A 23,173-nucleotide genomic window follows, 5' to 3' on the forward strand; every position below is an offset into this window, starting at 1 on the left:
GGTATTCAAGGTGTTCTCTACAAATACTTTATACAGTAGACTGAATTATAGCTATCAAAATAATTTAATTTTTTTAAATGGGCTGCATCTTGTCCACATCCATATCACATGACCAAGCAGCAGTGCTGTGCTGCTTTTGTTGTCAAAAAGGTGTCAAAAAGGTGATCAGATCGGCAGTATTGTAGGGGCCAAGGGTGGCGTGGTGTTGGAAAACTCCTACCCCTCCTCCATCTCTTACTCTTACTCTCACTGCAGCCTTGGCATCTACATTTCACCAATACAGGAGAGCATATGTATGGCCCTTTTTTCATGTGTAAGTTGTTTTTAATTGTGCGTAGAGCATTGTGTGTAACTTTTCACAAAAGTGTGATTTATAATTGTGATTTGATCTGATAGGGGTTTGATAAATTCATGTAAGGTTTTGGTTCTTGTGTTTAACGTCCTGGTGTTGGCATGTAAACATTTGGAAAAAAAAACTCTTTCAGGGTGAAATTTGGAAAGTAACTAATAGGCCTTGATCAAGCAATGATTTAAAGACATGCACAGAAAATAATGCCATGGTTAGAATTCAGGAATTTCGAATTATGTTACAATCTTGTACTTCTACTTCTAATTAAACATTTCTACAGAGAAATTGTCAGTGCAATATAAATTTGAAAAGAGTAACCTACTTTGGAAATTAATTTGTTCTGTACAGTACTATATATTTTTTTTCTTTTATATAAAAATGTTTTCATATCATTGAAAACACACAAGTATTAAAACAAAGACTCATTTTCATCACTGTCTACTTGCAAATCAAACCGACTTTTAGTCTCATAAGCTTCTGCTGTTAAATCAAAATATATATTCTCAAGAGTGTGAGTGAGAATAACTGGCCTCAGTAAAAATATGCCTGTGAGATTATGATTTGTGTTGTTGCTTTGGCCTGAATTAATCTATGCAAATACACACACACAAGTTGAATTTTGTGCCCTCAAAAATTATTCACACCCTTGTTAAAGGTGACAAAGAAAGGCTTTACAAAATAAATCAATACAGCTAATGATCTGTTTCCTATGTTCCAATAAATTATATTATAGCATGCCATATTGCATTTGTTGGTAAGATTTCTATTACCTGTATTGCTCCTTCTTTATTCAAATCATGTGTGTAAATAATTTAGGGCAGTAAGCAATAAAGAACATGATTTCTACAGTGTCTATGGAAAGGGTCTGAATGGACTGTCACAAGGTCGTGTCCACAAGATCCCAATCCTGTATTTCACTCCTCCTTATGGAGAAAAGTTCAATTTTGCTGTAATAGAACAGCAATATGAACATCTAAACAGTGGTTTGTTTCCCCAGATGCAAAGCAAACCAGCAGGCATACCTGTCTTTGTGGTTTGGTAGGTGCAGGGGGACAGTCAGATGAACTGAATGAGCATGGTCAGCGGACCTTCCTGCCGGCTTTGGCTGATGGTGTGCATCATAGCGGCTGGCGTGGAGACGTAACGCGACCCCTTGAAGAAACTCTCGATGAAGGCCCGGTTCATTTTGGAGCCCCTGGTGCACAAGGCTCGGAAACTGTTGCTGAGCACCCCGCTGATGTTTCCCGGGTCGCCGCTACGGCCGAAGAAAAGGAAGAGGGCGTAGCAGTCCTTTCCGACGGAAGAGCAGAAGTCTATCATCTTCTCGAGCCTGGTCTTGCTCGCCAGCTTGGCGCAGGCTAGCCCCAAGGCCTCCACGATGCCGTCGGCGTCCTCACTCTCCCGCCCGGGCAGGTGGAGCACCTGAACAGCCACTTGGACTCGCGGGTGCCTGGTGTGGCCCTCCACCACCGCCCACACCCAGTCGGCCCCCAGGAGAACCCTCTGCTCCCTGGTCATGGCGGTGCAAATGAACATGTCGGGCATTTTCAGCTGCACACTTTGGCTAATGTAGGTCATCAGGAAGATCTCAGTGAGGGCGCTACATGTCGGCCTGAACTTCCTCTCAGGATCCTGGAACAGGAGGTACTCCTGGGTAGTGGCTGAAGCCAGCTGCACACTGTCACTGAAGAGGGGGGTGATATCTCTGGGGGTGTCCGTTGCTTTCCGGAAGGAGTCCTTGAACAGCCTGAATTTGGTCTTTATTTGTCCCATGTCAGCAGGACCAGACTGCTCGCGTTGTCTCGCGTATTCTCTGAAACCCTAGAAACACGGAGAGTCTGAAGCTACAACCTGTGATAGCTAAGATTATGGTACATATGTGTGTAAATAGTATCAGAAATTCAAAACTGTATGTACTGTATGTAAAAAGGATTAGAAGTAATTAAAAGTATGAGCACAATGTGATGACTACATTTGAGTATTGACATATATATTAAATTAGCCACATAAACCCTGCCACATACTGTCTGCTCAACATAACTGTAGAATTAACTCACCACATTCTTATGTTTTTAAGAAAAATGTTCATGTCCAATAATGAAATGGTACATTATGCTGGTACATTATTGCAAACTGACTCTATATTAATGGAACTTTGTCCAGGTGGTTTATTCACCACACCCATGTTACTCCTTACAGTTGATAAACTTAAAACCAGTTTGCACATTATTCCTAATCTCTCCCATTTTTGAATAAACTACATACATTTTATTTTGATAATACATATAATGTTTTCAACTTAAAAAATGTCCCATTGTGATTTTTGCTCTCCCTCTAAGAAGAATATAAAACTCAGCAAAAAGTTATACAACTCACCAAAAGCAGTTTGTTCTCCTTGACAGGGGGATCAAAACTTGTACCGCTGTTCACTGTAGGCACCTATCGAGACATTTGTGCTGACCTGAAGAAAGCATAGAACCAGCTGGGTTTTTTTTTTCACTAAGCCAACTCACGTTTGTGGAGGTGGTGTCATTGGTTTGAATTTCAAACAGCCCCCTTTATTCAAAATGAGGTGTCACCCTAAATGCCTGGATATTCACTGACTACAGCTTTCTTGGGACTTTTGCAAATATGTGCCAGTTTTCTATGTAAATCCCAGGGAAGTCACAAAACCGGTTTCTAGCTTGTTCAAGACAAAACATGGGCTATTAACAGCTATATGCGTTTGTTTTTAAGGTGGCTTGGGTGGAAGTTTGCGCCCGTGTTTGTCTACAGTGGGATTGTGTCCTCAAACAAATAATGGTTGAAAAAAGGAATGATGTGCTGCCAATAAGCAACCTGTTCAAAATTCCATGCTCCCTAAAGAAATATATTGTAATTGGTTCAAATGATTGATCCACTCCTAACTCGATACACTGTACCCATTTTGGGGCTCTTGAAGGCCTCCCATAAAGGCATCCTGCAGTCACAACATGAATGCTGCGCTAAGCATTCAAATAAATACAATTGCAAGACAAAGGAAAGCCCCTGTTAGTTGATGTGTCTCCGCGACTTCTAAATGTATTCCAACACCATAACGTATTCAAATATGCTGTCTGTAGAACAAAAACAACAGCACATCAATCCCCCTTGTTGTTGTAGGTCTTTCCTAGCTTTGAATTGGAGCCAACACTTCTGCACATGTGGGAAGAGCAACATGCCAAGTTGAAGCAAGGTCATTGTCTGCGTCTGAGAGAGTAGCTGGAAGCTTGCGCAATAACACGGCTAATATTAGCAAGATAGGAAATTGAGCACAGGCGTTATTTTCCAAAAAATGTACAAATGTCAAATCTGCTGAAAAGGCTTTAGAATGACAGAGATGATGAGACTAGTGGACGCAGTCCTTGCTCAAGGCAGCATGTTTCATTTGCAGGAGTGGTCTGCCATTTTGCCCCATCTGAGTTTCTCCAGACTCTTCCCACGGTTTAGCAAGCGCTGCAAGTCAGAGGTGTGAGGGGTGTGGGGTTAGTGAGGCTGGGGTTGATGAGTAGCTCGCTAATTAGCGCTAAGTACTACACATCATGTATGAACTTTTACTGAATTTTACTTGCCCTAGTTGGCTTTTCACCTCGGTTTAATTTGAATTCATACCGAGTCGCAGGTTGTGTAAATGACAAAGGCAATTTCCTATTGAAGCTGTTATTTAATCAATCATTAAAACATTTGGGCATACTTACTGTGAGATGATTTATTACCACCTGTAATGTCATGCCTGTGGTTACAGTTTCATTAAGGTTCACATACAGTACCCCTCAAAGGTTTGGACACACCATGCTTTTTTCTGGATTTTTTTATTAATGTTTTATATTTATACCTTTTCGCTTCACAGCACATAATGTAGTAATTACAGCACTTGTTATATGTAGCCCTGCATTTCAATGTTTGAGAAAAATGTACATGTCAAATAAAATAGTCATGTTTTTTATTTGGTTGTATGTCCATTGCATACCATGACTTCCTGATGTCTGTGACCTATCAATATCACCAGAGTCTGGATATCTTATTTTCAGGTTGTCCTACAAGCGATACTATAACTCTTTGGACGGATCTCTATGGGAATTGGGGAGGTGATAATGTGACCTATCAACAGGTAATGTTGGTAGAAAGTCATGGCATGCAAACAATATGCAACCAAATACAAAACATGCCTATTTTATTTGACATTATGTACATTTGTCTCAAACATTGGAATACAGGGCTATGTATAAAAGTATAGTAATTACCACATGGTGAAACCAATATGTACAAAAATACCATTTCATAAAAGACGAGAATCTGCACTTTGACCACATATGAATTGTTTGATTACAAACAGAGAAAGTAAAACATTGATAGGAAAAAGCAGAAAAAGGCAAGGTGCGTCCAAACTTTTGACTGGTACTGTATGAAGTCCATGCATGATAGGATATTGCTGTTCCATTGTGCACTTTTCCCCAAAAAATATATACATTATAGGGTTAAAGACAGGATAGCGGGAGGTTAGACGATGATAAATGTGATCGTGCGTGATATACTGGATGTCATCATGCATTACAATGTGTTATTCCTGCATTTCAGTTCAGTCTTGTTGAAGTGATTGTAATTGATTATAATATTAATTTTAAATATAGGAGCATAGCAGAAAATGTATTGATTCTAGATATAATTTTGATTAAACAATTTGTATTCACTACATTCATAATTAAATCACAGTAAGAAAGCACTATCCAATACTCATTCGATAAGGTTTATTATGCACCGTACCCCAATGCATTTTTGGGAATAATATAACTTACAATGCCATGAAAGCAAAATAACATAAGGCATCATAATTAACAATACCATATGTTGGTTATGGCAAAGCAAATAACTGCCAAATATTATTTTAATCTTGTTTACAACAAAAATGTCTCAATATCTGTGCTTCCATCATATATCGGCTAACAGAAATATTACATACGTATAGTATGTCCTTTCTCCCTTATTGTGCAAATATTGCACAAACTTCAAAAACACAACTGTATAAAAACAGTACAATTATGAATTATGAAATTACAAAAAATACAGTTTATACAATTGGCTAAATTGTTGTTCGCCATGCTACCTGTAGTGGCATGATCGTGATATATATATACAAACAATGAGAGGTGTTATGGGTCTTTACTAAAATGCCAAATCCACAGACAGGATAGTGTTGGAACACAGACATCCCGGAGCGTCCATTTTAGCGTGTCCATGGATGTCACCCAAGTTCATGCAGGGGTTAATGGGGTCATGTTGGGAAGGGAAGGGGAGGGGGCAGAGCTAAAGGCTGCAAGCTCAGCTACGATGGCCTGAGGCTGGGTGACGTCCGCTCTTTTGCCCAACCTGGTCCTTCTTCTCACGGTCCTTGTCTAAGATGGGGCTCAGTCCCCTGAACCCTGAGAAGGACTGGACGGCCCCGTTTAGGGGCTGAAGAGGGGTATCCAGGGGGCAAATGTAGTCCGTGGAGTCATCCAGCTTCTTTCTCCTCAGATGTCCGAAGGAGGTGAACCCCAGCTTCTTTGGCTGAAAATGACGTTTGAGAAAGCGTCACTCTCGCAAACAACCTTTCAAACAACAAAAACCCTTCCCGTTCCCCATCTTAAAAACATTTCAGTACCCAATCTAAAAATGTACATACATATCCCACATGGGGAAAGAAAATGTGAATTATGCTCCCATTAATTTATGCCTGCACAAAAAAAAATGAAATGGGTTTTAAATAGCTGGGTGCTTACACTACAAAACCCACACACAAATCCCAGAAATTGAGCACATATGGGATTAAGCTGATGCAGGCATGACATCTCCGGCAGGGATTGTGGTTTTTTATTTTCTCACAGAGCAATGAGCTCAAGCTTTTCAGAGCCCTATGAGACTATACCGCTCTGTGCCGGCTATCCCATAATTCACTTCAGTTTCCACATACTTTCCTGAAAGGGAGAGAGAGGGAGGGAGAGATGGATGGTGATGTTAGGGAGCTCCTACCCGGACTTTGGCCGTAGTGGTGAGGGGGGTGTATCCGGAGGTGCCTAAGCACTCTCGCTTCTCCTGCTGGGCCTGAGGGCCCACCAGTGAGCTGAAATTGGTTGCCAGGTGTCGTCGAAGGAGCGTTTTCTGTGTGGGAATGTTCAAGAGCATGGCCAGGGTCTCTGAGTTAAAACGCGGCTCCAAGATCTGCAACACAATGAATCACAAAAACTACCTTAAAGACAGGAAATTAAATTGATCAGCACTAACATTAACATCAGCCAGCTCTCCATCAAGGTGTATCAGCACAGATATTTGACAAAACCCACATGTATGTGTCTACTGTACTTCAAACAATATGTACTCACCACTGGGCAGTTTGCAATTAAGATTCAAACCATCAATAACAAACTGAATAAACAATCTGAGAGCAATTCATGCTTGGAGAAGGGTCCTTGCGTTCTCATTAAATCTTTATCTTTTCCTGGTGATGCATTTAATCCAGGCAAAAGACAGCTTCTATGCAGACCTGGGTCAAGTACATATAGTAATTGCTTAGGACTTTAATACTATTCTACACTTTTAACAAGCTTGGCTAGTGTATTGGAACCTACAAAATACTCTGAAAAATTGCAAACCCTGCCTTCTGGTCCTCTGGGTTGACTCAATTGCACCAGACAAAATCAATCAAGTATAGAAAAAATGTAATCCAAAACAATTACGTATTTGACCCAGGTCTGCTTTAATGATGTAAGTAAGATGCTATTTCCACCAACCATCCGCATTCCAGTCATGTACCTTAGCCGCTAGACAGGCTGCCCACTAAATAGGAGAGCTGAGACCACCACACTTACGATCAGCCCACCATGCACGCCACTGCCCCTGAGGTTAGGGGCATACTCCGCCAGGTCCACCGAGCGAAGCCACTCCATAACGCGGTGGTTAGACCACTGCGCCACCTCTGCAGGAGAAGTCTTATTCTGGCAAGGACATGACACCCGTAAATACCAACACACACAACAGCCTCTTACATTTTCATTCAGAAGTTCACGATGAACACTTTCAGTCTTAAGCCCAATATTTTAGGCATTGGTTGAGAAGATTGAGTTGGGTTTTAATAGAGGCTCAAAACAATACTATACCAGTCATTTTGTTTGGTTGAAAAGGTATGAGTTGAGATTTTACATAAGATACTTGGCACTCTTGGGACTGAAAGGGTTACTGCTTTCTGCTACCACCCGTGTATTATATTTTTTATTTTTTATTGTGGTGTCTATTTCTGTGAAAATTGAAACCCATCTTCCCTGCTTCCTGCACTGTGCTGTACGCTAATCTTGCATGAACATTAGTGAACGCTAACAGAGGAACTGTGATAATCCTCTCCATCCAACTCACCTCATCTCCAGGCCTGCGTCTCAGGCAGTGGGGGTTGAATTTGTTCAAATGGAGGACATGGATGGCACACTTGATGCTGAGGTGGTGGAGTTGGCTGGTGACTTTGAGGAATAGGAGGTTGTTCTGAAAAAATTGTACAAAACCCAGATCAGTTTGTGCACTTTGTGCAGCACTGTACTACTGACAGCAGTTTTAAGCCTAAATGTTTTACATCTACCCCATAGGAATCACACAACATTGTCTTACCACGGTCAGATACTGAATCATTCTCCCATCGACTCTTCCTTCATTGAACTGGTCTTTGTACTGAGGCAAGCCAATATCATCAAGCCAACCTGTAAACACAAACTGCCACATTTCTACACCGTCTGTACATCAGGTACTAAAATACTGAGCCTCAGCCATCAACAAGATCTGAAACTTACGGGTTACCCAGATATGGTCCAGTTCTGACGACTTCTCAATCACTTTTGAGTTGAATGACCGGAGTGCCAGTTGTAACTTCTTCCTGTGCAGGGGATGCTTAACTCCCATTTCCTGCGAGCAAGAAATGTGACATTTTATAACAAATTAAGGTAAATAGTTGATTTAGTCCAAGCAAACAGGAATGTTTTCATGCAGAGCTTGAAACATAAATGGAAACATTCCTTGAGGGTTCTCATGCCTTCTCTAACTGCTGGGGAGTGGCTGAAAGGAGTGTTTGTCCAGTGTTGACCCACAGCCTGGCCAGGTTCACATACTGTCCCAGACCATAGTCCTCCAGCCAGCCACAGACCTGCTCCTTAGTCCACATGGAGAAGGGAGTGTTCATGTCTCTGGAGGTGAGAATTCAACACAGATAATTAGTAATACAGACAGACCAAATACATCATTGTTTTGAATGCTTTTCTGGTGTATTGGAACCTATGAAATACTCTCAAAAGGTGTAAGCTGGTCCTCTTGGTTGGCTCGATTGCACCAGGTAAGATCAATTAAGCAAAGAAAAGTATTTGAATCCAAAGCATTGTGGCATGAAATATATATATATATATATATATATATATATATATATATATATATATATATATATATATATATATATATATAATTGAAACCTCTATTTCATATAACTGGGTCATTGTGTAGCCCTGCTGTATACATACAGTAAACATGTCTTTTTTTATTACATTGACAAGCAGATTGTTTACTGCTTACATGATTAATCAATAAAATAAGCTGTCCATTATTCTTCATACAGCTTCAGAGCACAGACATAGGAGTTATATCAAAGAAAATTTAGGGAAATCCTAATAATAGGTAGTAGCCATTTAGTGGTTGCTCTTTTCCAAAGTAACTGACTATAAGTGAGAGAACTAATGATAATAACTGACAAAAGGTTTAGGCAACAAAGAGCTAATGCCAAGTCATTAGGGTCCCAGCCCAGATACACATGTATAGCAGGTGCAAGACAGTGACAATTATGTGCTTCAAGTAGCAAATGGATTTGAGGATATAGCTGCAGATGCAGCATAGGTAGGGCTCCTAAAGCCAAGATAAATGTTCACGGTAAGCCTAGATAGGATTCAAACAGGTGTTGCCAGTCTGTGAGGGAAGACAGACAGTAATTCTGCCATCCAGACTGTAGTGGGGAGCTCATTCCACCACTGGGGGCCCGAGTAGAAAACAAGGATGTGAATGGATTCCCATGACTCGTATTACCCATGGGTTGTGTTCTCACCATGAGACTTTTTTCCTAAATTCTGTTTACGTTACACCCGGTGTCGACATAGAAAGGACACTGATGTAGAAAAGTTTGTTCTTTTATTTTTACTGTGAACATTACCCTGAGCACTCAAGGGAAGTAGGCACAAACTTTAGCAAAAGAATCTTCTAACTCACGGCAGCCAGTTGGGTTACAATGCGAGGCAAGCATGGATTTTGTGCGGTAACTTTCTCCAAGCTGCACCAGCACTCAGTTTGCTCTCCTTCTCTACCAGAAAACCATTTCTTGCTCGCTTAATTTAGTTGCTTGAGTGGCCACGTGCTTTGCCTTGCACTGCCCCCTACTGGTCAGAATATATGCAGCTACTCCATTTCATTGCATAAATACTGCTTTTTCTAACAGAAATTTCTGCAGGTCCTACATTTGCTGGCTTTCATCATGCACAACGTATAATGGATCAAACCCCCTAGCATTCGCACCGGATTGAACTTGCGTCGCCGGTTAGGGTCAGACGTGGGCTCGCTGTGGCTCGCACCCCCCCCCTCAGGAACTCCCCGGGCTCCAGGTCATCCATCGGCACAAATCCTGAAGGACTCCTCCTAACCCTGGGAGGATACAAAAATAGTGTGTTATTTAGCTGAAACTTTTATCCAAAGCAACTTACAGTAGATTAGACTAAGCAGGTGGCAATCCTCCCTGGAGCAATGCAGAGGAAAGGGACATGCTCAAGGCCCCAACTACTATGCGGATATTATTGTGGCTACAACGGGGCTTGAACCACCAACCTTCTGGGTCCCGGTCATGTACCTTAGCCACAAGCCTACAGGCTGCCCAATGGGATGTGGAGTTAGTTTATGAGACAACATAACATTATTAACTCTGAAATTATGATAGCATGTAGTGTTGCTAGAGTGAGGCTTCAGGTGCTTTGTGTCATTTGTAATCATCAGTTGCAACTGTATAAAAAATTTAGATATTTAATTTCATTGTGCAACTGACCAGCTGACCTGTGCTTCAGAAACCTTTCCACATCACTGTACATTTTACAAAGAGAGAAAACACTTCCTCTTGGCCAAATTATACTGGTTTCAATTCCGTCACAGCAACAAGAACCACAGATGCACCACCCAACAGATTCTCTCAAACAAGTTATGGATTGACATAGAAAAAATGCCTTTTGCATCCATTATATATTAAGCCTCAATTTCCCATAACTAGTAGCATGCCTAATATCAGTAAAGTGGGCTCTGAAATAAATGTAAAAAAAACTATGAGCACTACAGAGCAATTGGTTGAGGGGTTTCTGACTCTCTAAATTAAAGTCTTTTGGGTCGCTGTGATTTTTAGGGTCATTGGTCTGTAACAATATACTGCATTCAGGTGAATGCCTTGGTTTCAACTCAAATCAAATCCAGAGACCATACCCCTGGACAATGGAAAGAGTGAGACTCACAGAGCCAGAAATCCCATGGTGCATTGCTCCATTTTGTTTATAAACAAAGGCAAGTGGCCTTTATAAATGCAACTGTCACCAACTTTAAACAGGAACCAAATGAGAGAGATTAATTTACCATTATCTGCATTTTCAGTTTTTTTTTTTTTCAGAGGAAGTTGACACAGGTAGTGATTATTCAGAATACGGTGTACTCTGATTTGGAAACGTGTAAACTCACTTCCCCCAGAACTTGTGGAGTCCCTTATGTTGCTTCCGGTTGTCAGGAGTGGCTGGAGACTGCTGCTTTGAATCAATGCCGGCCGAAGGCAGAGAGGGGTCAGAGAAAGTGGTCTCCTCCATCTTCTCTGCCTTTCCTGTGCGCATAAAAACAAACATTCCCTGTTACTTTCATATGCGCCTTTTCCAACAGGCTGGTTAAATTAGTGCCTGCAGCTCTTAGTCATGCAAAAAGCATGCGTGATTCAGGTGTGACCCCTAGTGCCGAAAATATCTTCTTTTCCTTGATTCTGGGCCAAAAGGGCAGTTTTTGCACAAAGATAAAAATGTGCTGATATACCAAATGTAGGGCTGCTAGTGAACCTTCATGAAACCTTGAAGAAGTCTGGGTATATGTGTCTATTCCAAAAAAACTTTTAATGGAATTAAAGTTCCAGTGCCCGTAGCAGCAGTCAGTCATGTCAGAAGCTTATTCAGCTTAAGTTAAGGGTGGCCTGCAGGTTACACTTTCCAGCTGCAACCATCCATGAGCACGCCATACATCGCCCACATATGGTACCAGTTACACTTGAAAGCAGCCTGAGTTCAGGACAGGGTGGGGTGTGTGAGGCTGATGTGAAGGAGACAGAAATAACATTGGCAGTCGTTGCTGACCACTGCTTTCACTATAGGGCCTTGCAACCAATTTGAATGGCTGCTACAGACCCTCAGACACATGTAAATACCCACCAAAAATGCCTTATAACTTATAGATTTGGTTTGGTGCACAATGGTGAAGACTACCCCTAGTTCTGTTTCTTACTTAAAAGACAAGCTGAAATGGAAGAGTGAAACAGATCTTTTGGAATTGTTGAAGGGGTTTTAAGGGTGTGGAGACATGTTTGTATGGTTATGATGAATTGGCTAAATTGAGGAAAAAGTTGGCTCAATTGAGGCAGGCAAGATCAATCGAGCGCAGAAAAAATATTTGAATGCAAAGGTCTGGGTGTTACAAGTATGTAGTGACAGTACTTTTGGCACAGGCATTAGTTTCTATGGAGGACGTTACCTAGAGCCGGAGCGCTGGCGCTCCTGCAGCGATCTTCAGCCGTTTGAAGTGAGCAAGCAGAGAGCCACGCGGAAAAGCACAGGAGAAACACCAGCACGTTTAGTCAGAGCGCACAGTCAGGCAAGACAGGGGGGGTTAGTGAAACAGGAAGTGCAGTCCATGCAAGACTTCAGAAAGAAGAAAAGAAAGAGAGGGACTCATGTGAACAGTGCCTTTACTTAAAATAAATAAACTGAGGAACCGGCTCTTGTGTTCCCAATACTGATTTCCATTGTAATTTGTTCATGTATACATTCATATGATACCATTCATACCATTTGGTCATATACCGTACATTATATTCCCCATTGTTTCATTTGGATGTACCAGGCATAGAATAGATGTGCTATCCACTGAGACATTTCTAGGAGAGAGCTTACACTCCTCTCTCACCGGTGACAACTGGTACCCTGTACATACCTGACATGTAGCTGGGGAGTACTGATGCAGTAGTAAGATGAAAGGGATAATTCACCCAAATGTATGCTTTTCAAACATTTTCTTAGCTCAAGAGGTGTCTTTTGACTAGACAATGACAACTTTCTGCAGTCATTTTGGAGATTTAATTTGTCCACAAATTGGACAAAATGAATGGAAGTTTATGGAAGAATGGAAGATAGTGCTGGGGTTTTGCTTTAGAATTTCATTGGAACACCAACAACAAGAAAACCATAATAATATCACATCCATAATAATATCATATTTTCCATGATCTTGTTTTCATGCTGTTCTTTTTTAATGACATTTCAATATGCAGCAGTTTCACATGGGTATGATAATCATATAACAGTGTGATACATACTTAGGGCAAAGCTCTGATTGGGAGACTTCTGAATTGGTGTTGAGTGTTTTTCTCTCTTTCCGTTTTGAAAGGGTCTGGATACCTTTCCTGGCAAGGTTTGGCACTTGTCACTGTCATTGATTTGTGGAGTCTGAAAATAAATAGTTGTAGTGAACAAGAGATGGCAATTGTTACCAGCAGGTGGCGGTACATGGTTTCTCAATTTCATTTATTTTTCAACTCAAATGTGGTTTATTGGCACAAGTTTAAAAATTGCAAGCAAGTCAAGCGATTCACTGCAGCACTTTATGTTTAACAATTTTATCTGTTAATCTTCAGATCTTTTTAATGCAGATCTTTTTTTCATTAGATTTTGACAATAATAAAATATACATGCAATACTGCATTTGTGCAGTTCTTACATGAAATTAAAATTAATTAAATAAAAGGATTAAATACACAATAAAGCCCGAAGGCTTATTTCCAGTGTGTGAGTGAAAAACCACCCTGGTTGCATCTGAAGCAAAATAATGCTGAAAAAGCAGGCATGAAAACCTTTGGACGGGACGACCAACTCCTGTACATGAAATACTTTCATTGTTGCATTACTAAAGCAAATCACTGACGTGATTGGATTATTAAGTAAGTAAGGGGTTAAAGGTTAAGAGTTAAGGTGATGTCATCCAGTGGAAGTACCTCTGCTGACACAACAGGTTCTACTGGTTCCTCCACTGCATGCTACGGGTTGGAAAGAGTGATAAGGAAGTGACAGAGCATGTAACAAACAGAGCAGACACACAGTTAGTCCAACAATAGGAAAACAGACTGAAGAAACTCATTCATTTAAATCTAAATAAGAATATCATTAGATCATTTTTAACTGAATCACTTTTAATATTTGATCCATTATTTTCTGAGAATAAATTGCCAAAGAGCAAATTATAAGTACATGAACTTTATGTTTATTTATTATTGTCTCACTAAAGGGGGAAATAAGTTCACATGAGAACAGATGCAATTCCTGCCCTATACATACAGGAACAGGAACTATCTCATTAATTAAAATATTTCTGTTTTGGGAATTCAGTCATTTTGTCAATGCTTGTTAATTGAAATTAATCTATGAAAGTTAATGAAACACAACACTTTCCCTTTAGGTTAGATACCATCCGTGCTGCAAAAAACAGGTTTTGAAGCAGCTGATATCAGCTGTTATCAGCTCAGAAAAGCTACCAGCACCAGCTGGTTGACCTGCTCATACCCAGCTAGACCAACTTATGACCAGCTTGACTAAATTTTTACGCTGCTCAAGCTGGCATAGCTGCATTTCACAGCAGGGATGTACAGAGTTAGCACTAACAATATATATAATGGATTTAACAGGAGGCATAAAAGAGAACATCAGTACTGGTTAACTCACATACTACCAGTGAGTTCTTTTGGTTAGTTTAACATGTGATGGGAGTCATTTTCACTTTTCTTTTTAACTTTTAACTTTTCTTTCTAAATCAGCTCAAACCTTTTTCCTTGATCCACTCTGTAAATCCTCCAAACTACTTGATAGTGTCCTTGGTGGCATCCTACAAATTAAAAAAATACACATCAGAAACACAGCATTCTACATTGTATTACAGTGGTATAATGCGGTTTCATGGAGTCAGCAGGGTGCTTTGCCATCCGAAGGAGACTGAGTCATGACGAGTCTAATTTAACATGTCATTGCTTGAGACAGGTAATGTTCTCATGAGGCAGCAGCTTCAGGGCGATGGGTCCAGGGCCCCTTGTTTGGGTCTCACACAAACCCTGAGCGGAACCAGGCGGAAACATTAGCTGCACTTGCCGTTGTCCGTTCTGTGTGCTTGTGTTGCTAGGGGACATCCTGAAGCTGTAATGGGTGAGATGTATACGATTAATAGTAATTTGTAAAGTGGATCTGATATCAGCCAGCTTACAGACAAGTTAGCATGAAGGTTAATGCATAGCTGTGCTCACATGGAATTTTCAACCTCAGATCCCCAGTCTGTAACTTTTTTTTCCCTGCTCTTTAGTATTTCAAACAACAGTTATAGCATACTGTAGGCAACAAAATTGTATAAGTAATATAGTTTTATGGAAATGAATTAAGTACTTCATTTAGCATTATTTGAATTTTCCACTTAATCTTGCGTATATTCACAAATTCATTGTACTCTGAACTCTGCATTGTATACGTGGCCACTTTACTGTGTTCTGTGGCTCACAGGCTGGCTGAATCCCACATTTACCTGGAGTCTAACTCCTTCTGAAAGGATGCTGAGGAGACCAGTAAGGGAGAGGAACCCGTGGAGGACATCTGCAGGGGTAAATGTGACAACGAGGAGAATGATCTAGATGGAGGTACAGAGCAGGTCTACCTTAACAACTCAGGTTTGAGAGAAGCTGGCCCCACCTCTGATTGCGGCGTGTCACGGCTGTTGGCAGAGAGAATCCTTGCACCAGAGACTGGAAATGCAAAGAAGCAAAGTCTAGCGCAATATTCAAGGGAAAGACAAATTTTAGGTAAGTCCAGGCCAAAGTTTGGATTCATGGTTAGTAATGGTCACAGGTTCAGGCTCTGGGATGGACACTAAGCTTGTATGCTTCAGTAAGATAAAATTGAAATACAGATATACTTTATTGAACCCAGTGGGGAAATTTGTCCTCTGCGTTTGACCCATCCTAATCACTTAGGATGCAGTGGGCAGCCAGAGTGCAGTGCCTGGGGACCAACTGCAGGTCTGAGGCCAGTGCCTTGTTCAAGGGCAATGGCAGGAGCACACCTAATCTGACATGCAAGTCTTTAAGTGTGGGAGGAAACCGGAGTACCTGGAGTAAACCCACGCGAAAACAGGGAGAACATACAAACTCCAGGCAGAGAGCATCTAGCTGCTTGGCTAATATTATTCAATATAGAATTGGACACTCAATAAAACAAAAACCTCAGTCTTACCTTGATTATGTGGGACTTCTTTAGCCTTTCTGTACTGGCTTAAAAGGAATGTAAGCTCATCAATACGACGACCCTACAACACATAAATATTCAATCAAAATTTTAAAATAGTTTTTTTTTATTCGCAAACACAGATTGGTGAGCTCTGCTTTGACCTGAATTATGTCAACATTTTACAATTAATCTTGATTTCATTGAAGGGCTTTGTATGTTGTGAGTTAACATGACATTGCACTGCCTGACATAATCATGGCTAAAACTGTTAAGAACTATTAAGGTAAACAATTATCCTACATTTGACTGTACAATTAAGTACAATAAAAACCTTTTGTTTCTGCTTTTTTGTCCTTGAATAGTTTGTCATGGAATATGTTCAATTGGATCATGGTGAGTACATGGTGCAGATGATTGCAATGATTCATCCAAGAAACCTGTTTCTCGTCATCTGCATATTAGCAGACATAAAGTAGCAGTAGTCTGGTAATGACAAGGGCATCTGGGTCTTGAAAGGCCCTACATCAAAACATGAATTCTGGTCACATCAAAAAAGGCTTTTGAATGGGTGCCGGCTTGGATTTGGCCGTGCTTAATTTACAATAATTTCATGTTGGTTTGGCAATGGGTTGGCTCAGTACAGTATGTGGTTAGTCTAAATTTCCCCAGGGTATTTTGAGCAAAGTAACCATGCTGTATTTTGGCTTGTATGTTGCAAATGATTCCTGTGTGCCATTGTAGGTTACTAGCAGGAGATGCATTTGAGATGTGACTGCTGAGCTGAAGGTTATGATATTAGTACTTTTTCTGTGTCTTAATTGTGAATCATGTCAGTATAAGTATGTTACATTCTGGCCCGTGATTATGTATCCTTTTAGCAAAAAGCAACTCAACTGGAGTTTACATAGCATTAGCCAGATTCATCCGCAGAAGTGATGATTTCTATGCTGTATTACCAGCCTATTGAAGTCAATATTGAAATGTTATGTCATTTTCATACCTTTTCTTGATTTTCTGCTTGCAATGTCTCCATTCCTATTCTCAACCTCTGCATTTCCTGATCTGAAAATAAATGTCTGTTAGTTGCTGGAAAACACTGTTACCCATGAAACATCTCCCTGCCTCTTAAAGACACAAATTGAAAATTACATTCTCAGGTAGGCTAAAGCTTGATTGAATTAGAAGTCGAAATGAGTTATGCTTTCAGGAGTCATGCAATAAATGACACATTGCTGGTGTAAGCGATCATTAATCTGATGGCATCAACATAAAGGGTTATAGAGTTATCTGCGTTGGCAGACAGGAAACACAATGAGCTCTCTATGGTTCTTCCACAGAGGCATGAGCTCACACTGGGATGCTAAAGCTACAAGGCTCCTGCTCGTGTTTCTGGGCTACGAGAGGTGATCCCAGCCTGTTCACATTCCTTCATAGCCTGGCTGTCGAGCTGGAACTCTGCTTTGAATAGGTTTATCTGAAACTAAAGATTGAAAACCCAGTGTAGGACAATTGCTTTTTTAGTTTCCATACCCATAACCAGAGTAGTAAGTTAATTCAATATTTGCTAAATTCACTGTCTTGATTGTGATTACTGGCTATGGTATGTCAGCAATCAGAGGTTGACATTTTCCATAAAATAAATAGATATTTAAATAAATATCTCCCTCTGACTGATTGCTGTGATAATTGATGGCCGATTTCTCCTTAGTCTCTTCCATGTTAAAAGTGGCAACACCTATGGTTGGTTGGTACAGAGCTTACCAACTCCAACCATAACTCACTTTATGCACAATAAGGCAGTACCCAAAACAGTAGATGAGAAACAATGAGAAAATGACAATGTGCATTAACTACACAGTAAGTATGCTAACCTTATTCCATGTCCAGCACTGGGGAAGCGAACAGATTCCTTCCGAACATTGCATGGATACTGTATATAAGTTCAAAGACCTCATAGTACAGTGTATGAGATGACACATGGTACAGTAATACTTGGTGGAAAGTCAGAAGCAATTCGCTTCCTTCCAAACATTGTTTCTGTACATATAAGTTCATAGACCTCATAGTACAGTTTGACCCCGACAATTTTGCATATGGATTGCAGAGTGAGATTTAAGTCAAACCCCCCTCCATTTTAAAGATGGCTCCAGGACGAATTGAAGGACACATTGAAGGGGTGTGATGGACACAGATTAGCAAGTGTGACGGTGAGGTGGAAGCGGCATGCAGGATAATCCAAAGCCTTACATTTGTCATTCAGCCTTCTCGTATACACCTCATCTAGCACGAGGGCTTCGGCGGATTAAGAGACAACACACAAATTAGGTTGTAAAAGTACGCTTTACCAAACGCTCATCAAATGAGACATCAATCAAACTTGGCCAGGGTTAAATCAAAATGTAAATGTAAGTTTGAATATGTTTTCAGCCAAATGTTTAATTGCCAAATTTGGTTTAGCGCTTGTAGTTCATGGGAAAATTCTCTCTTGGCTGTAAAAACCACAAACCGCATAGTCCAGTGCGAGTTAGTATATCAAAGATGATTTTGATTCACGCAATGGTGGTTACCTTTCTCCGGGCTGACGGCGGATGCAGGGCCTCTTGTTGAGAGTTGCCTCTGCAGACAGGTGATTTCTGCATCTTTATCAGCCAGAAGCTGCTGCAGCTTTGAGATTTCTGCCTGTAAACAAACTTAGAGTTACTTTAGATTCGTCATCACGTGTTGGTGATACTAAACAAAACTCTCTTAGATGTCTGAATATCTGAATCAACCTCATTTAAATATCCCCTCTGTGAAGATTCAACTGATATGTTTCTGGTCACTGTTCACAAACTGTTACTTTCACAGACACACAAACATAGGGATAATGGTCCTCTCAAAAGCTAATTGTATGGTATGGATAAAAGGATAAAAAACTCTTTCACATTACATTCTGCCTTTGTGAGTATGCTTTAGGACTACAGAATGTTTCCAGAAGTGATCAAAGCTACTTAAATTACCATCGTGGCCCACATTCAAACTTGGACTACCTAATTTACACAGGTTTTTGGAGGAAGCAAGATTGCCTCTGCCTGTACCAGATGCATATAATAATCCTCACAATCGCATTGGAGATCGAACGGAAATGGGGCATGCAAAAGCACTCTATAAAGTGGAATGGGAAAGGTCTGTTAAATGCAATGGTACACACACATAGCCAGGAACCTCATTAAGCCATCGGCTCAGTGTAAGAGTTGGACATTGAATTTGTCTTTTGGTTGGTTCCTGCACTCTTTGAACTGTAGTCAGTGTTATGCGTGAGGGCAGGGCCCACAGACTGTGGAAAATTCAGCATAGCTAAGAGGAGTAAAGATAAGTTTATACTGAGAAAAGGCGGGGGTTACACCCTACACCCAGGCCAAGGAACTCTCACCTCTGTTCCTGCTGTTCCCTGTATTTCCACTATATTTAAATATCCAAATTAATGAGAAGATTGCCCATTATTGATGAATACAAAATAAGCATGGATTATCTGCAGGTTTGTAGTGATCTGCTGGCCTAAAAAGTGCCTCATAAGGGATTTGATCCAGCAAGCAGATAATCATAAGTGATTTGCATTCAAAAGATTATTTTTTAAATGAAAATGGAAATCTTGTAAGCTCATTGGTGCATTGTTTTGTTATTTAAATATCTGGGTACGTACTGGTGTTCATGATCAAGGACCTGTATAATTTTTCATATAAAAAAATAAATACCACCTGCCACATTTTAAAATGCATGGGATCTATTCCTACATAAGTTTCACCACATGTAGTACCATGTAATTCCAATGAAGGGAGGAGGGGTGAAACTGATGGGCAGCTGATGGACAGAGGGACTGAGGGGTTAGAGTGAGGGATGCACCTGAGCCATCCTGCACTGCTCCTCCCAGTGCTGCCTCTCTACCTGCGTGTGCTCTACGGTTAGCTTCAGGCTAGACAGCTCGGTCTTTAGCGACTGGTAGCACACATGGAGAGAGCAGGAGATAGAGAGCTAGAAGGAAGCAGAGCGTGAAAAAGCGGTGGGCGTGCAGGCTGAAAAGAGAGCAGGAAAGGTTACCTCTGACCCATTTCAATCAGAGCCAAGACCTGAGTGACAGGCTTTCTTAAACAAAAAAGAACTGGAAGACAAAAGGTTGAAGCGTGTGTTAAAATGGAAAGGTTGTCGATGACTGATTCAGCCAAGCAAACAAAGAGATAAAATAATTAGTGTACGGAAAGGTGCAAAAATGCAGTAAAGTGACACAATTCTAAATGAGGTTAGAAAAGCTGAAAAATATTTTTTTAAAAAAATGTTCTTTTACCTTCGTAGCCTTCAGTTTCTTCTCATACTGAAATTTCTCCTCTTGCAGAGCATCAACTTTAATCTTCAGCTCTTTTAATTCTGTCAAAAGGCCCTGTTAAGAGAGAAACACAACTGAGACACTACCTTTGTGTACAGTATCCAATTCTCAAAGAAAATCATTGTGAACATATTTTTAACAGCCTAGTTCCCCATCTTGATTAAATTCATGAGTTGCCGTCTGAAAAGGAAGTCACTTTATGCATTAGCTGTGATTGCTGGGGATGTATTGCTTGATGTATATGATGCCTGCACTCTGTGCAAGTGTACTCTTAAAAAGGAAATCTTCCAGAGGTTGGGGTTATTCAGTCATTTTGAAGGGAAAGGCGGTAATGAAATTTACTATGACAGTTTTTCAAAAGATGCAGAAAGAGAGCACAAGCTTTGAGACATCATAGTAAACACCTCCACCTTCACCCTGAGACACACGCAGTTGCCTATCCAAGCTACTCATGGTTTAGGCCTCAGAAAAAGAACACACTGAATGCTCAATAACAATTGGACCACGAGGTTCACGTGCTTCAACACCAAAGCTCCAGCTCATTATTTGGTTGGTTCAATCTGTGTCCATGACACAGGAATAGTGTAAGACATCAACAGAAGTCAGCCATTAAAGAATCCACCCCAGTTTGCATGCAGTCACACCACACTGACACAGAAAATAACACTGCCCCAGAAATGGAAAGATACAATCGAAGCACGCACCAAGACAAACTCGACTCCAACATTGAAAGTGCGTTTCCTCAGCTCCTGCTGCCTGGGAGGCATGCAGTAGTGCGGTTAAGTGTAAGCTTGTTAGTTTCCAGAAGGGTTGAAGCACGGTTAGGTTAGAGGTGAAGCAGAAGTATTCGGTCGTGAGCAGAGAGTGGGCCTACGTTCTCATCTCTACAGCGACAGCGGTCCTCAGGACTGCCGAGGTCAGGGCTTGGGCTCAGGTGGGCTTCCTGCAGGCTAATGTCAGTGGCCTGCTTTTCCAGGGCCCTTTTCTCCTGGATCCTGCTACTGATCTCCAGCTGAAACTTACACATCTGCTCCTGGAGCTCACTGATCAGATTGACTACACACTGGGAGAGGGAAAGACACAGATGAAAATAAATATGAGATCACCTCAATGAGAAAACGGGGGTATAATTTGGACTCACTGTAAATAGTGCAAGTGGGGACAAGTCTGGTTGTTGGTGTGTGTGTGCGTATCTGTGTGTGTGTGTGTGTGTGTGTGTGTGTGTGTGTGAGAGAGTTTATGTGGTGCATGGGTATGTGCCTGTACTCCTCCAACACAGTTTTTTTTGTTTTTCTCATAATTCGCAAGAAATCCTCTGGCTTGTACTAGCACGTAAATGTGTTTGACGTCACATTTGACGTCATATGTATGTGCACTCACTGGATACAATAGTGCACCTGAGAACCCGCTGGTCCACTAATCCAGTTTGAGAAGTTCTCCTGTGTGCACATTTATCTCTTTAGTCTCCCAGGCTAATTTCAGGGCAAAACGCATGTAAACAAGAGCTGCAGTACTGTACCTGTCAGAAACTACGGCAGGTTAATAATACAGTCCTCATCTTCAGAAAGAATGCAAGAATGTGTTTATTATTAGATAGGCTTGTCCATAATAGATTTTGAAGTGGAACAGAAGTGGGTTGCATTCCTTTAAGTTTAAATTATTTCTGCAATGCAAAAACATCCACACTCAACCTTGAGGCAAAATCTTTGCTATTCTGCACTCAATAGCGTTACAGTATGTATTCTATCCAATACAGTAGGGATAGGGGTTTTTCTGTGCATTGTTTATGTCCAAAACAATGGACAGACTGTAAGAGAAATTATTAATTACAATCAATGCAGCACATGGATGTATATAAAAATGTAACATAGTTAACATCAATTAATAATATATGTAAGTGAACAATTCCAGTCCACCTTTTGTATAGCTAAACTGCCCGGAATGTCTGTGTGGCTGTGATTTAAGGAAATTCCAATGGCATTCCCAGCGAATGTTATGCCAGGAACATGCCCACTCCTATATATAGCTGACTCTTTAGTGGGTCTTAGCAGGGGTTATTTCTTGGTGAAAGTAAGTGTATGAATGGAATGTATGCCATAACAAATGTCTGTTGCTCTTTAATATCAAAAGGATCCCTGCAGCTGTCAAGTATTGGAGTATAAAGTATTGGAGCAGTGTTTCTTTATTAAACCAATGCAGAGAGAGGGCTCAGATATCACGGCACCATACCATAATGTGTGTTCTGTTTGGATTCATCAGAACATGGGGACCACGGAATTGTGCGCACTGTAACAACGTTTATATTTTTGCATATTAAATGACAAAATAAGAAATGTCTTTTTAAAATTTTTTTACTGAAACTGAATCGTGATTTGGATAGTTATTTTTTAACTGTGCTTGAATATAGCGACTTGCTTTTCAGTCACTGTCATTTTGGATCCACCAAGTATGGTTTGGAAATTTCCTGAATACCTCTTCAACTAACCTTGCGATGTTAAGAGGTCTATCACAGTTGCATCTGTTTATCCACAATCTGTAAAGCAAGGCTGTTTCCACAACATTCTGCTCTGCTTCAAATGCCAGATACAAACTGACAGACCTGACAGAACAGATTTTTCCTGACAGAATGGAGCTTGGAACACAGTTAAATGTGTCCCATATCTATCACAACCTACAGCATTGTGATGTGAACCCAAAGAAAACAAAATAGTACCTCTGTTTAACAATATGTGTACAAGACCAAGGAGCTTTCCATCTGTTTAATTTGCCTAAAAATGGTAACAAAACTCATCTACTTCTCATTTGTGTTTTTGAATATTGTATAAACTTAAATCAGAAAACATTATCAAGGATTTA

General features: G+C 40.6%; 2 protein-coding genes across 3 annotated transcripts in view; both read right to left on the reverse strand.

Annotated features, from left to right (window-relative positions):
* Positions 1-1,405: 1,405 nt before the first annotated feature.
* LOC133131607 (rab15 effector protein-like) lies at positions 1,406-2,122 on the reverse strand. The gene has a single exon (XM_061246979.1). It carries the CDS (start codon positions 2,120-2,122, stop codon positions 1,406-1,408), a length of 717 nt encoding a protein of 238 aa, XP_061102963.1.
* A 2,978-nt stretch (positions 2,123-5,100) lies between these two features.
* Positions 5,101-23,173, reverse strand: part of ppfibp2a (PPFIA binding protein 2a) — a 47,286-nt gene continuing 29,213 nt past the window's right edge. For both annotated transcript variants that reach the window (XM_061245330.1, XM_061245331.1), the window contains 20 exons: positions 21,192-21,380; positions 20,279-20,371; positions 18,525-18,636; positions 16,958-17,019; positions 15,964-16,036; positions 15,424-15,476; positions 15,260-15,327; positions 14,836-14,880; positions 14,515-14,575; positions 13,692-13,733; positions 13,017-13,146; positions 11,129-11,264; positions 9,935-10,060; positions 8,418-8,568; positions 8,179-8,290; positions 8,000-8,088; positions 7,754-7,876; positions 7,213-7,338; positions 6,377-6,565; positions 5,101-5,914 (listed from right to left, as the gene is read on the reverse strand). In XM_061245330.1, the coding sequence (XP_061101314.1) occupies positions 5,687-5,914; positions 6,377-6,565; positions 7,213-7,338; positions 7,754-7,876; positions 8,000-8,088; positions 8,179-8,290; positions 8,418-8,568; positions 9,935-10,060; positions 11,129-11,264; positions 13,017-13,146; positions 13,692-13,733; positions 14,515-14,575; positions 14,836-14,880; positions 15,260-15,327; positions 15,424-15,476; positions 15,964-16,036; positions 16,958-17,019; positions 18,525-18,636; positions 20,279-20,371; positions 21,192-21,380 (2,208 nt within the window). In that variant the 3' untranslated portion in view covers positions 5,101-5,686. The remainder of the gene's footprint in view (positions 5,915-6,376; positions 6,566-7,212; positions 7,339-7,753; positions 7,877-7,999; positions 8,089-8,178; positions 8,291-8,417; positions 8,569-9,934; positions 10,061-11,128; positions 11,265-13,016; positions 13,147-13,691; positions 13,734-14,514; positions 14,576-14,835; positions 14,881-15,259; positions 15,328-15,423; positions 15,477-15,963; positions 16,037-16,957; positions 17,020-18,524; positions 18,637-20,278; positions 20,372-21,191; positions 21,381-23,173) is intronic.

The sequence above is a fragment of the Conger conger genome, chromosome 6 (genome assembly GCF_963514075.1).
Source record: "Conger conger chromosome 6, fConCon1.1, whole genome shotgun sequence".
Lineage (NCBI taxonomy): Eukaryota > Metazoa > Chordata > Actinopteri > Anguilliformes > Congridae > Conger > Conger conger.

Bases quoted from the DNA above. Each gene is read 5' to 3' on its own strand.
- LOC133131607 (XM_061246979.1), bottom strand. From the start codon at position 2,122: ATGGGACAAATAAAGACCAAATTCAGGCTGTTCAAGGACTCCTTCCGG.